The 13933-nt window shown below is 40.4% G+C and overlaps 1 protein-coding gene across 2 annotated transcripts; it reads right to left on the reverse strand.

Annotated features, from left to right (window-relative positions):
- Positions 1-1960: 1960 nt before the first annotated feature.
- LOC124149214 (protein phosphatase 1K, mitochondrial-like) lies at positions 1961-9582 on the reverse strand. 2 transcript variants are annotated; one of them, XM_046520654.2, is made up of 4 exons: positions 9423-9582; positions 5663-6249; positions 4917-5230; positions 1961-4552 (listed from the first exon to the last, which is right to left on the reverse strand). In XM_046520654.2, exons 2-4 carry the CDS (start codon positions 6219-6221, stop codon positions 4277-4279), a joined length of 1149 nt encoding a protein of 382 aa, XP_046376610.1. In that variant the 5' UTR covers positions 6222-6249; positions 9423-9582; the 3' UTR covers positions 1961-4276. The 2 variants fall into 2 exon arrangements, with proteins under 2 accessions (XP_046376610.1, XP_046376609.1); XM_046520653.2 differs by having other exon boundaries at positions 5663-6252.
- Between the last annotated feature and the right edge of the window lie 4351 nt (positions 9583-13933).

Raw genomic sequence — 13933 nt, forward strand, 5'->3', positions numbered from 1 at the left:
GAGTTTGTTGGATTATACAGGAAAGTCACAATTGATGTGATTTTATCTGTAGAAGTTCATTTAAAAAAAAAAAAAATTTGGCAGATATTATAAGAAAGATTATGTAGATCATCTCATGACCAGGTCTGGTTAAAAAAAAGATTTGATTCGCATGACTCTATACTAAACTGACTGTGTATGGAGTGTCTGTGTTTGTGTGTGTTCTTAATTTCATTATCAGGTTACAAATGTATTAGCTTGAATCTATTATACCATATCACCTCTAATTCTAATGCCATGACCTCCCCCCAAAAACTAGAAGAAGGAAGTGATGTGACTGAGGCCATGGTGATGACCATCAGGTTCCCCTTTGAATAGGACTCATTATGAGAACATGTGCCATTGTATGTGCAAAAGTCTGATCTTAAGACAAACTGTGAATTGAAAAGTTTTTTTCTTTACCGGTAATATAAATAGGACTATAATGAGGGAGGGCAAGTTTAGGGGTGCACAGGTCACATGAAAGATTTACCAAACCTTACAATTAGCACCGTGTCTATAAATGGCAAACCCGTCACCAAAGCATCTGCCAGTCAGGCAGAGTATCCCAAGGCTGTGGCTTCTTTATATTACACTACCTGTCCCATATACCACCTTATTGATCTGTTAACTCTAACTGCTATATGGCCAAAGTATTTGGATGCTGTAAAATTGTAACACACTCATACACTTAACATGGACCTCATACGTAATAACTTGGTGGCCCAGTGGTCTAAGAAATGAACATTAGCTGTGTAGAATTAGCTCTGTCAGTATCAAGTCTTTGAACGGCATTTAGAAGAGAACTAACATCACAGAGAATATATGGATGTCAACTTCTTTATTATAAGGAACACGTTTCGGAATATATGCTTCCTCCTTCATGATCTGTTGAAAAAAGAAGTTGACATCCATATACTCCGTCTCTTATTAGTCATTATGCACACAATAAAATGTCAGTGCATAATGTACCTGTACCCATTTTTGATCTGGAATAAGAGTGAGTGAGATGGTTTTAACACCACCTTGAAGAGAATTGGACTGGCAACATTCTCTCTGGTCTGATACCTCTGCAATGTTGTCAGTCTGGTTGTCTGACTGGAATTTTGGGGAAGTTTATACACTGCTTGCATGGCGCCTACTTTTCACATCTCCGCATCTCAGTGTCCACCACATTGTACCCATGTAGCTGCTCTTGGCACCTCTGATGTAGTTATTTGTCTCCTTTATCAGTGTGTTAACACCCTGTCCATATTGATGGTGTTTACAAGTTTCTATACAACATATGTCAGCAATACAGTCTGCCTTGTACAAGTCAGTGTGTTTGTTATAGTTTTATGAGCCAAATTATGTTGGTTCCATAAACTCTCCCATTTCCCTAGTACCAGACCATCATGGTTGAACATCACTGTAATTCCTCTAGATGAATGACGAACAACATTCAAACATTGTTTCTGCAGTAACCTCTCCATGTGGACCATTCCAGCAAACACAATCCATAAGGTATGCTTTCTCAAGTGGCCCATAGAGCAAACATTTCACTAATGCAGTATGAAAAGAAACATGATGTATTGGCCACTCACCCCCAACCCTCCATAGCGATTTAATTAAAAAAAGGGTCAAAGTTGGTCAATATTCAAAGCAAAGTGATCCTTGAAAACTTCATTTGTTCCCTATTTCACATGACCCACAATTCTTTTCAGAAATCACTTAAAAAACATGTCATTGAGTCTTGGTAAAGAAATTCATAACTTGATAATGACATTCATAGGCTGAAGTAAACTTCAACTGGGACTTGTTCCACAAATGGTCTCAGTGCAAAGACGATCATAACTCCAAAACAATAACATAGACTTAAAACAATCCTAGTGCTAAGATCGCTTTGTGGATGGGGCCCTTGACAAGGTCTTACTTTGTCAATGAAAGTACAATAAAGTCAATGTATAGTCAAATCTTTTATCAAGCAAACTACACATACATAATACAAGCACTTGCAACATTAGCCAATAACTATGTATATTACATGATCACATTAAGCCTCTTGGCTGCTGATAAATGGGAATGTTATGCAAGCTGACCAGCATGAACACAAGAAATCAAATTACGTTTCAATAAAATTATTATAACATCATTTAGAAAACACTTTGGAATCTGATTTCAGTTGCATTAGTCAATACTTTGACACAACAATGGATATTACCACCATGTGTACTAGGGTTAAGCCCAAGATTTTCTCTTATGAAACAATTCAGTTAATCACCCCAAAGAAAGCCCAAACTAGATAACCGATGGATTTCATTTTTAATTGTCACAAGTTTATTCTAAACCCTTATAATTACATAACAAATCTGTGATAAGTTTCTTAGCTCAATAAATCTTCAACATGTCCAAATGTGAAATAAATCTGTATGTAACAGGAGTATATAAGGTGGGCACTCAGATCACGAATACAGCAGCTGACACTATCATACACAAGCAATAAATAACAAAAGAAGATTACTAGTCTGTGTGATCCACTGTGCTCAACTAACATAAGAAATGATGGCATTCCATTAACTGATTCAAGTGCTTCATACAGGTTTCCATTAATCTGTTATTCAACAACTTCAACTTTTCAGAGAAAATTAAGAACTACCCAAGTTACACTAGTGAGTGAGTGAGTATGGTTTTACGCCGCTTTTAGCAATATTCCAGCAACATCACGGCGGGGGACACCAGAAATTGGCTTCACACATTGTACCCATGTCGGGAATCGAAACCGGGTCTTCGGCGTGACTAGCGAACCCTTTAACCACTAGGCTACCCGACCGCCCCCAAATTACACTAAGTTCTACCAAGTTTGAGACAAGCAGAATTCTGACATCAAGCCATAGTGTCGATACTGTTTGTTGTTTAATCCCTAACTAAGCAATTTTCCAACTGTACAACTCAACAGCTGACATGGACCAAAACAGTAACCTTTAGTCAACGGTGTGAACCTTAGCAAATGTTGAGTAGTATATATGAGAATGACCTGTAAATAATCCAATCTGTACCAGACAATCCAGTGATTGACATCATGAATGTAAATATGCTATCAACCAAGTCATCTCTTACACCAAGCTAATGTTGCTGGGCACCACCCCGGGATCCAAGTGTGGTTGTGTGGGATACTGACAGGGCCTTAAGTTACAACCATATTTTAAGTTCAAGGAATTTGAGGTGATGAAATTTCTGTTTGGTAACAAAGAGACAGAAGGATCAATCTATATCATGTGAATCATAATCTTAACCTTCAGTTGTTCAGTGAAATATGAAGACCATAGTTTTTTCAAGCTGTCCTACTGGTATTTCTAATTTTTTATGACAGGATTGGTCATTTTAGAATACATTTAATTAAAATTGGTACTGGAATTTTATATATTTTTTATGAATGCATTGGTAATTTTAGACACCCTTTTCTTGAAACTGGTCTGAAAAAAATCTGAAAAAAACTAGGGAGTTATGAACTTTACAAGGCCCACTTTCTTTCGGATTTCAAATAGCACAATGTGGAGGATCAAACTCATGTTGCCAGCTTGAAGCTAAGCTAGGTTAGTGAGTTAATCTAATACCACAGGTGCTATCACAAATACCGGTACTTAGGTCTCACTTACCAAGTGATCAGCACCTGACTGTTCACCTTTAAGCACATGTGCAGAAGCCATTTTCTCTGCGAAACTTGAAACTTGATAAAAATTGCTAGGATTTTCCTCAAATTAAATTGGATAAAATTGTCCAAAGAGATAACCTATATCCTTACACAAAACTAACCCCTAGGTTCTAAAGGGGTGTTTTATTGACAAGGGGCGCCCCCAATCCTAAGGATCATGAAGAGGTGTTTGATCGAAAAGGGTACCTAACCCAAAGATTGCAAAGGGGATCTAAGGGCTAAGGATAGAGTTAGGGGTAACCCATCCCAACTGGAACTTATTATCATAGAAGAATGTTCCTTTGATAAATAACTATTTGTAAGCTAAAGAATCTGTCAGTGAGATCAGTAATGAATTCAGTCAGCTTGACCAAGCAGAGAAAATTATGTATATCAATAACAACTGATACAATTTTATTCAACAAAACAATGTCATTGTAAGGAGATTGAAAACACATGATTGCTTAAACAAATACATCTTCTTTCACAGATTTAACCAAACCAAATAATAATTCTCTGACAAGTCTATCAAACTATCAGCAAATGTCATAATACTGTTCTCCTGAAAGACAAACATGCTTAACCAAGTTAACCATATTTAAATCTATTTCCAAACAAATTTCTCCCAAAGCTGTATGGAATGGAATTGGTAGTGCTGCGATATTTCCCCCATGCCCCGAACGGTATAATCATTGCTGTTGTGTTGTCCTCCGAGCCGAACTGAAGTGCTTGGTCAGTCAGCATACTGGCAGCCTCATTGGTATCACGACAGCTGCCCACGATGTCCACCACTTCCTGGTCGCCCATGACAAAACTCAGCCCATCCGTGCCCAGAGCCAGGAAAGCATCTTTCCCGTGTTTCACCTGCAACAGAAAGTAACAAATACAGTAGGGATGTCACGATATGACTATCTCCCAATATGAAACATATCGCGGTACTTTGTTCATGATATAATATGCATCGCAATACTTATTAAACATCACCAGCAGAGTAAGGCACAAAATGCAACCTTTTAATTGTATTTTTTTATCACAATTGAACTTAACAATAATTAACACAGTAAATGGATAAACACATGTGCATTTACCATGTTAATGTATTTCCCTCATTTTCAACTGTGCAACAACTTTCAATGGTGATGCCATGCAGTGCTATGATGTCACACAAAGTGAGCACTGAACACAAAATTATAACAGCAGCATCACTAAGCCTTCCCAGTCTGCTCACCTCAATAGACCTGACATGAGGCTTGGCGATGACACCATACTGCTTCAGTTCCACGTCTCCAATACTCCTGGTCATAGAGAGCCGCCCGTTCACCTGGGCAATACCCAGACTGTTGTGCACGATCTTGCCTCCATGTTCCTGGATTCGCCTGCTCTCCTCAGCATTATCTGGGTCATCGTCTTGTGTCAGGCGTATCGGGTTCCCACTCCGGCAGAGTAGAGCACAACTGTCCCCAACATGACCAACTACCAACTCCACACTGTTTCTCAACAAACACACAGTAGCTGTTGTTCCAGTATTGAAAGTCTCCTTGCCTGTAAACAATGGAAGGATACAGTGGTGTCGGTTGTTAAGGATGATGCTGTGAACGGGATGACGATTGAATGTACAGTTGGATTAACATCGATACAAAAAAAATTTTGAAATATTTGGGATACCTTGTTTGAGCATGTTGACATGTAGCAATGCTTTGTTTTACCAGAAGCCATGCAATAATCACGATGTAAGTTCAAAATGGACAAATTGTGACTGGAATTAAAATTCAAACTCCAGATGGTTCCAAAAGACGAAAAGAAAACAAGATGTGTCCACAAATAGCCAGTCAACTAGAAGTCCATACTGACCCAATGGGCCAAATATGTTTATAGGGTATCTGATGAAGTTTTGAACAAGTGAACCATTACAGATTTCTACAGACCTGTAAACATAATAAATGACTAACCCTTTTTCCCTTTGTACAGACTTACCAGCGTGATAGTGAACAATATGGCGAGTTAATACATTGTTGATATCCACAAATGACTGGTGGAGGACTTTAGTGAGGTCAGACGTCTGGGTGAGCCAGTACAGCATATGATTCTCAAGGTTGTTGCAGACATAGTCTACAGCATAGGATCCCCCATGTCCATCAAACATACCAAAATAAAGCAGAGACTGTGGCGCCAGCTCCTTGAATATGAATCTATCCTCGTTCACCTTTCTCCGACCAATTACACTGGCAATTCCAATTTCATCCAGGGGGATACGAGGTATTGGTATCCCTTTAATGATACTCTGCTCATACCAAATGGGCATATCCAGACGGTTGTTCCATGACCCGAGAGTGTCAAAGTTGACTCCCCGACTGTGATGACCCTTGTTCTCTGGGTCAGTCATGGCCCGATGTTTGTGGCTGCATGACTGGTGGACATGTCGTCTTGGCTGCAGCTGGTTAGCTGTTCTTGGCTGACAGCTGTTGGCAGTTGATGACAGTAGCACATAAAGCTGTCGCCATTTGAGCAGAAAAGTTTCCTGGAGTGCAGACATTCAATTATCAGTATTGTCTGTTGGAGGCCTTCTGAAACATAAAGATGACTTTGATTATTATGAGACATGTTCATTGTTCAAAATCAAAGAAATTAAATATCAAAATGTACATTTAGGGAGTCCATAGTTTAAAAAAGCCCATAGCAAATGGCTGTGTAGAAAATGCAAGACCCCTGCATACAGTTCATATGCAATTACTGTGATTACTATACACTTCTGGCTCCTAATCACTCTAAACAAACGTTTGCCAGCTACGAACATGATGAAGACAATCAGCAGACAGAAATTATGCAGTCTTTAGGACAAAGAATTGATGATGTTAAGCCTGGAATAATTGAAGAATGTCATTATGGTCATTATACATATTTAATGATTGATATCATGTTAAATTAAAAAGATTGACATTTGATGCAGGTATGTCTTCACAATCACACCAGGGACACAAGTCATTTTGGGGACAAATAAATTCAAAAAGATAATATACACTTAATAAATTTTGTTGCAATTTGTCTTTGAAAAGTACCATAACCTGTTTGAACATGATGAGTATGCAATACTTAATCATGTTAATAAGTCTCAAGTTTTGATATATTAAGCTATGAACCTATATTTGTTAACATGGTCAACATGGCTCATGTCGTGATCTTTCAGTACAACACAATGTCATCTGTAATTGCAGAGTACCTATTATCGCCAACACAACATGATATATGTTATAGAGTGCACATGACGGCGGCTCCTTTTACTTTATTGGAAAGTGATGAGGAAAATTGATTCCTGTACATGTTGTAAGGAAATATTGGAGCACCTTTAGAATACAGTACCACAACTTCTCGTGAGGACGGTCTCTGCCGTAGGTCACATGTCTCAAAGACAAGCAACCAGTTTTTGTGAGAATCCGTCAGACGAGAACTCGTGACCTTCAGATTGTTAGCCCGACAGCTAACCGACTGAGCTACGTCCACACTGTGAAACAAAGTGCAAATTAACCTAGTCATGCCACGACGTTACTGAACTGAACAAAAAGGGTCGAATAGGTGACGGATCCTTACGAAGGTTATGAGTAGGCATGGTGTCTCGTGACTTTAGTCTATCTACACTTACGAATGATCCCGATGCCATATGGCACACTCGTGCCATTCTGTAATCTACAAGATACCGAGTGGCGAGGAATGATCCGAAATGGCGAGAACTGAAAACGGCTCCAGGCATCAGACGTCGAACTCACAGGTACGCATGAATGACGTGTTATTTAATAATTCGTCAGATGGATTTTGTGACAGAAAAGTGTGGTAGGGAACAATGGAACACTGTAAGGATGATGTGGATAATATTAAGGAACGAGGAAGGCATGTGCATGGCTAGTGACGACACAACAGTGAGTTTGCTTTTGAATCAGTACTGAAAAAATGTAGCCGGTGAAAGTGGCTTGTGTGAATGTTCCAGGACAGTTTCCAGTAGCCAAAGTATTCGACACAAAACCATTTCATTCTTTTTACTCGATGTTTTTGTGTGAAGAATCTTAGGAGCTGCTATAGAATCTATAATAGAAACTAAACGGGCAGATTTACCGAACCCTAATGATCGTGAAGGGATGATTGATCGTAAAGGGGATCCAAGGGCTAAGGTCAGAATTCGGGTAATCTAATAGCCACTAAATGGGTACCTAACCCTAATGATCGAAAATGGGTGATTGATCGTAAAGGGGATCCAAGGGCTAAGGATAGAGTTCGGGGTAACCTACCCTAACACTAGCGATATTTGGATGTGTTCAGCGCCAATATATTATCCCCAATAAACTACATTCTTGTGCACAATAATGAAAATTAATGCACCGAAAAAATGAGTTACGAGATAAACGAAATATAAAATATAAAAAAAATAAAAGTGCTTTCGTAGACTTGCGCTTGCTATAAAATGCGCCGCTGCAGGCTATATTCAGTAAACAAATATTCAAAACTCTCAACAGCGCTTGGCGTATTCAATGACATTTCGTGTAGAGATGATAGATCACTGGGAGGAGCTTAAGCACACTCGATGACCCCTGACGTCACAGGGCATTGTTTCGCCGGTGTGACTGGCAACAAAATACTACAAATTACGTCATAGGGTATTGTCACGTGTTTGAAAAGTTTGTGGTCCTGTATTCTAAAGGTAGTCCGAAATATTATACACCAGATAAGCACCTTCCATCAACACAACTTCAGAAAGGACTAGTTCACAGAAACAAAAATCCATCAACTAGATGATCATGGTACTTGCACATATAACTCTGTTATTGGTAACAATCTTTCTGTCATTTCTTCCTGAAAGTATTTGTTGAACACTCAGAACAGGCCTATTGTGGTTCCTATGTATACCTGATAATGTCACAGACACTTTTGAGTACAGATCAATACAATTATGTATATATGCATATGTTTCCTGGTCAGAATGAGGGAAAGTTGTCCCCTTATACATGGCTGTAAGTCAAGAGCCATGTATTTATATAATACTGGTTTGTTTGTTTTGTTTGTTGTTTAATGCCGCACTCAGCAATATTCCAGCTATATGACGGCGGTCTGTAAATAATTGAGTCTGGACCAGACAATCCAGTGATTGACATCATGACCATCAATCAACGCAATTGGGAAATGATGACATGCATCAACCAAGTCAGTGAGCCTGACCACCTGATCCTGTTAGTCACCTTTTACAACAAGCATAGTCGCCTTTTACGGCAAAGCATGGGTTGCTGAAAACCTATCCTACCCCGGATCTTCATGGGTCCAATATGTACTCATTTGTACAGCACATTGATGCAATGCAGAAGATGGCACTGATGTGCACAAGAGAGTTGGTAACTAAGTACTGCTGCCTCACATCTCACAAACTGACTTTACTAATCTCGCTTACTTTATGATCTTAGTCCTTGACCCCTTTACCATCGTACACTTAGCATGCTTAGGGTTGTGCTGGAACTTTTGCATCTTTACCATGTGTTTAAATCACATACCTAGGAATTAGAGTGGAGTTATTGTGGGGTATTTATAGGTTTGGGTCCACGGTGAGACAAGTGACCCGGCAAAAAGCAATACACACACCCCAACATGCCGACATCACATGATCATGAAGATAGATCTTGGGGCCTAGATCTTCACTAAATACACGTTTGCATGAAGCCATTTTCGGCCTCTGTATTCTATTTATAAACGTACTTACGCAAATACAAAGTTTGCAAACACTGTTTTCTATCACGTCCCCGGCACGATAGAAGATGACCTAATTGACCGTAGTTCCAGATGAGGCAGTATTGAGGTCAAGAAATGAGATCGTCCCGTCTGCTAGTCTGCCAGTATTTTCACCGGATGTTGTCAAGTGCTCGTGCAAGGGGAGGCAACTCCGCACCAGCTGTTCTTTTTTCCGTTCGCTCAAGTTAGTTCAAGACCTAAGTTTTACTGGTCCAAGCTCGCCCAAAGTTCTACGACTGCTATTAACATTTTCCTTATTTGCCACTTAGACCGCAAATCTTTTTTCAATGAAAATATAGATCTATACGAATACTAGCCAGATAACAAAAGCCATACGTAATGTTTATACAGTTTTACTTTTTCCAATAAAAAGTTATTTTTTAAAAATTATTTAGACTGATAATTTGTTATGGGGTGTGTCATGGACAATTATTTAAAAAAACTGAGGGGTGTCAGGCAAATATGAATAGTCTTGACACCAATCTCCCCCTATCCACCCCTATAATAAATTACCAGTCACAAATAAACATAATTGCGGCTTATTTGATCTTTTACTTAGTTGTTTTTTTTCATATCCTAAAATATTTTGTTGTTAATATTTCCTTTTCCACCTTTTTTTTTATTCTCTGTTTGTTGCACAAGGACGTTGAAATACTACCATGCAACTTGTTGATGATTCATCCTCTTTTTATAACATTATTCTGTATGGTGTCATCCTTTAAAGGACGTAGTGCTTTTAAAATAACTTTCACTATTTTTTTCACCAGATGCCGACAAAACATCTGGTGAAATGCCACCTAAATTGCAAAAGCAATGCATCAGTTATGTAAGGGGCCTAACTCTTCAAGTGATGTCGTAGCGATGCGATTGAAAGATACACCAGTAAAATGACCATCAAAGGTGGGAGTAATTATGTTTCAAATGGAACTCTTCACACAGGGTTTCTGTCAAAAACCAAGGGGAAGGTGATGTGAACTACAACTGTAACCTGTATCTCTTCTACTACTACTACTACTACTACTACTACTACTACTACTACTACTAATACTAATACTACCCGTGGTGATCCGGGTTACTGTCGGTCTTCAGTAATCCACGCCTGACGTAAGAGGCGACTAACGGGATCGGATGATCAGGCTCGCTGACTTGGTTGATGCATGTAATCTTATCCCATTTGCGTTGATCGATGCTCAGACTCGATTATTTACTACTACTACTACTACTACTACTACTACTACTACTACTACTACTACTAATGTTGCTGTTGCTCCTCAGCCTGCGTCTGCTGCTACTACTACTGCTACTACTACTACTACTAATATTGCTTCACAGCCTGCTGTGCTACTACTACTACGCTGCTCCTACTACTACTACTACCTGTGGTGATCCGGGTTACAGTCGGTCTTCAGCAATCAATGCCTGACGTAAGAGGAGGCTAACGGGATTGGATGGTCAGGGTCTCTGACTTGGTTGATGCATGTGATCTTATCCTATTTGCGTTGATCGATGCTAATGATATTCACTGGGCTGTCTGGTCCAGACTCGATTATTTACAGATAGCCGTCATATAGCTGGAATATTGCTGAGTGCGGGGTGAGACAACACATTGTTTTAGACCGATTTTAACCCGGATCTTCACAGGGGACGAGTCTGAAGTAATATTTCAAGGCATAAATTCTACTTAAGGGACTGTAATAATTATTTAATGGGGTAGGTGATATCTACCAAACATTTAGGAAATGCCCCAACTGCTGTCGGTGAAACTGAACTTGTATTTGTACAGAAAACCTTTGTCATTTGCTTATAGTTGACGGTGTATGGCAACAAGGACAACTATATCGCTAGAAAGATGTTATTTAACACTAATGTTACCCCTCTCTACACACGCACACGCACGCGCACGCGCAGGCGCACGAAGGCACGCACGCACGCACACACCTGCTCCGGTATGTTTCAGCCTTTCACGGGGGACACGGGGGCCCAGTTGTGTAGGCGCCGCGATTCGCTGTGCAGAGTTGCGTCCCTTGGCCACGCCAGAAACCTATGATTGTGGGTTCAAATCCCGGTTCGCCCCGATTATGTTTCTTGGTTTGTCAGCACCATACCCGTGCTCGTGGGTTTCACCAAAGTGGTAAACGTCTGAGACCTGCATCACTTCGGGCTTTCCTCCCACATTAAGCTGACACGCCGTGATATAACTGGACTACTGTTAAAAGCGGCGTTAAACCCAACTCACTCACTCATTCAGCTCTTCAGAAGCTTTGGTGTGCCCTATGCACAGCCATCCGTGCCCCTACTTGCGTTGTTGCTCCTGACATCACGTAACGACACTCATAATGGTTTGTGATCCAAGTCAAAACTTTACGACACTGTTGTAAAAACTACTTTACTGTAATTGTAATAGCTATGCCTATCACTTGTCCATGTGACAAGTTCGCTGACCTCATCACGCACATACCTGGGAGTTTCCATACCTCGTTATACCGCGGCTTGTCGGACACGACTCTGCGCCAGCCCAAGCGCCGTATAATAGGCATTGGAAGAAGTCGAGTGTTAAACACAACAACGGAAAACTGAAACAGTAAACTGCTTCCCGTTGACGGTTGCGTAAGGATAAGATACCCAGTTTGTCACACAACAGTGACGGAACAGAGGCGAGGAACCAGTAAACCCACCAGACACGTCAATACTGTATCCGCCAAGCGTCATCTGAACTGCCAGGCTGAAGAAAAAATACACCGATGTTTGATGGTGGCTAAAAACGGAACAAACAAGAAACTGTTTTTCGATGGTGATGTATTTGATTCGGGTATCTTAGTTGTGTCTTGGTTGTTTCCGTAACCTACAACAAGGCTTCATTCGTCACCACTCGCCCCTTTCCGTAACCTGCACCTTGTCCCGGAATAACACAAGGTTGGTCACGAATGAACAAGGCTTGTCCCGGAATGGGACGAGTTGGTCACGAATGGGACCTTAAGTTTGCAGTGTTTCCGCGACTGTTTTCATCAAAATAACGTTTTGATAACGTTTGTAATTTCTGGTCAAATCCACTTATTAAGTGTATACTTTATGTGGCAAATTTAGTTTGCGACAAATTACCTTCTTCGTCATTCTTTCAACAGATGTAATTTTGTTTACCAACCAGAAGCATCATACGTTACGTAAGCTTCTAAACAATGTTTGCAGATAGATTAAAAAGAAACAGGAAATAAAAAAAGAAGGCCGCACGTCGGGCTCAGGTGGCCAACAGGCCGCCGCAATTTGTTGTGCAGAGTTGCGTCCCTTAGTCATGGAAGGATCCTCTGATCGTGTCTTCGAATTACAGATTCGGTCTGATTACGAACCTTGGTCTAGCAGCATCCTGCTTGTGCTCGTGGGTTACACCAAAGTGTTAAACGTGTTTGACCTGCGCCACTTTCCTCCAACATAAACCTCCTTGGTCACTCTGGTCACAGTAGGCCCACACTCTGCATTGCTTGTTGTCGGAAGGGGCGACTTCGTGTATCGGGCGACGAGGCTGCGTGACTTGGCTGATTGCGTGTCATGCCCCGATCGTTGCTCAGTTTGGAGTCACTGGCTTGTCTGATCTGAGATCGATTATTTACAGGCCGCCTTGATATAGGCTATTTATTGCTGACTGCACTCACTCACATATTAAACTGACACGCCGCTCACTCACATACACATATTAGTTTACCGTATTTCCTCTTTTAGACACCGGACTCTAATTGACGCCGGGTCATAGGGTCTGTCCAGATAAAAGAAGCCGGAATTTTATTAACAATGACCGTTTCCTATAAATGTACCTTTTTAATGAGTGTAGAATTGTGTAGAATTTGGGATTCGGTAATGTAGTGAGTTGCCACTGTGACAGCATTAAACAGAATATACAACAGCTTGCGCGAAATTAATAGAGGAAGTACGTTACCTATCTATATTAATATTGTTAATATGTAAAAAGTATTTTCCCCGGATTATCATTTATCATTACTCGTTAAAGAATATATGGCTATCTGATTGGTCAGTCGTCATCTTGTGAAAATCCAGACAAGTCAACTCGCCGTCCTGCACGGACAAGATGACGTCTTAATATTTGCTGTGACGTCAACTGCTTGTCATGCCCTAATTGACCTTGTCCCCGTGATCACAAGCTGGTTCTAAATGCTGTAAGTTTATTTCTGATGATTGTTGGTTGTAACAAATTCAAGGGATCGTAAATAAGAGTGACCTCCCTTAGTTGTTTACAGTAGAAGCTCCGTCTCACCGCTTGACACCTTTGTTATCCTCCCGTTATAGATATCTGCGCTGTGATGAGCTTGTTACAGGCGTTGATTCGCTTTCGGGACTTCCTCCGTCATTCGTAAAGTTTTGCGAGGGAACGGTTTCTAAAAGACCGGCTTTACCTACAAAATAGCGAGACTAGGGTGATTCGACGCCTTCAACGAACTGACATGCTACTTTTACCTTTCTGAAAGTGCCGAC

This window comes from Haliotis rufescens, unplaced genomic scaffold (assembly GCF_023055435.1).
Source record: "Haliotis rufescens isolate VD_foot unplaced genomic scaffold, xgHalRufe1.0.p SCAF_4, whole genome shotgun sequence".
In the NCBI taxonomy this organism is placed as follows: domain Eukaryota; kingdom Metazoa; phylum Mollusca; class Gastropoda; order Lepetellida; family Haliotidae; genus Haliotis; species Haliotis rufescens.

Bases quoted from the DNA above. Each gene is read 5' to 3' on its own strand.
- LOC124149214 (XM_046520654.2), bottom strand. From the start codon at position 6,221: ATGTCTGCACTCCAGGAAACTTTTCTGCTCAAATGGCGACAGCTTTAT. The intron at 5,231-5,662 runs GTAAGTCTGTAC...CATTGTTTACAG, and splicing joins TATTGTTCACTATCACGCTG to GCAAGGAGACTTTCAATACT. The intron at 4,553-4,916 runs GTGAGCAGACTG...TTTCTGTTGCAG, and splicing joins CTCATGTCAGGTCTATTGAG to GTGAAACACGGGAAAGATGC.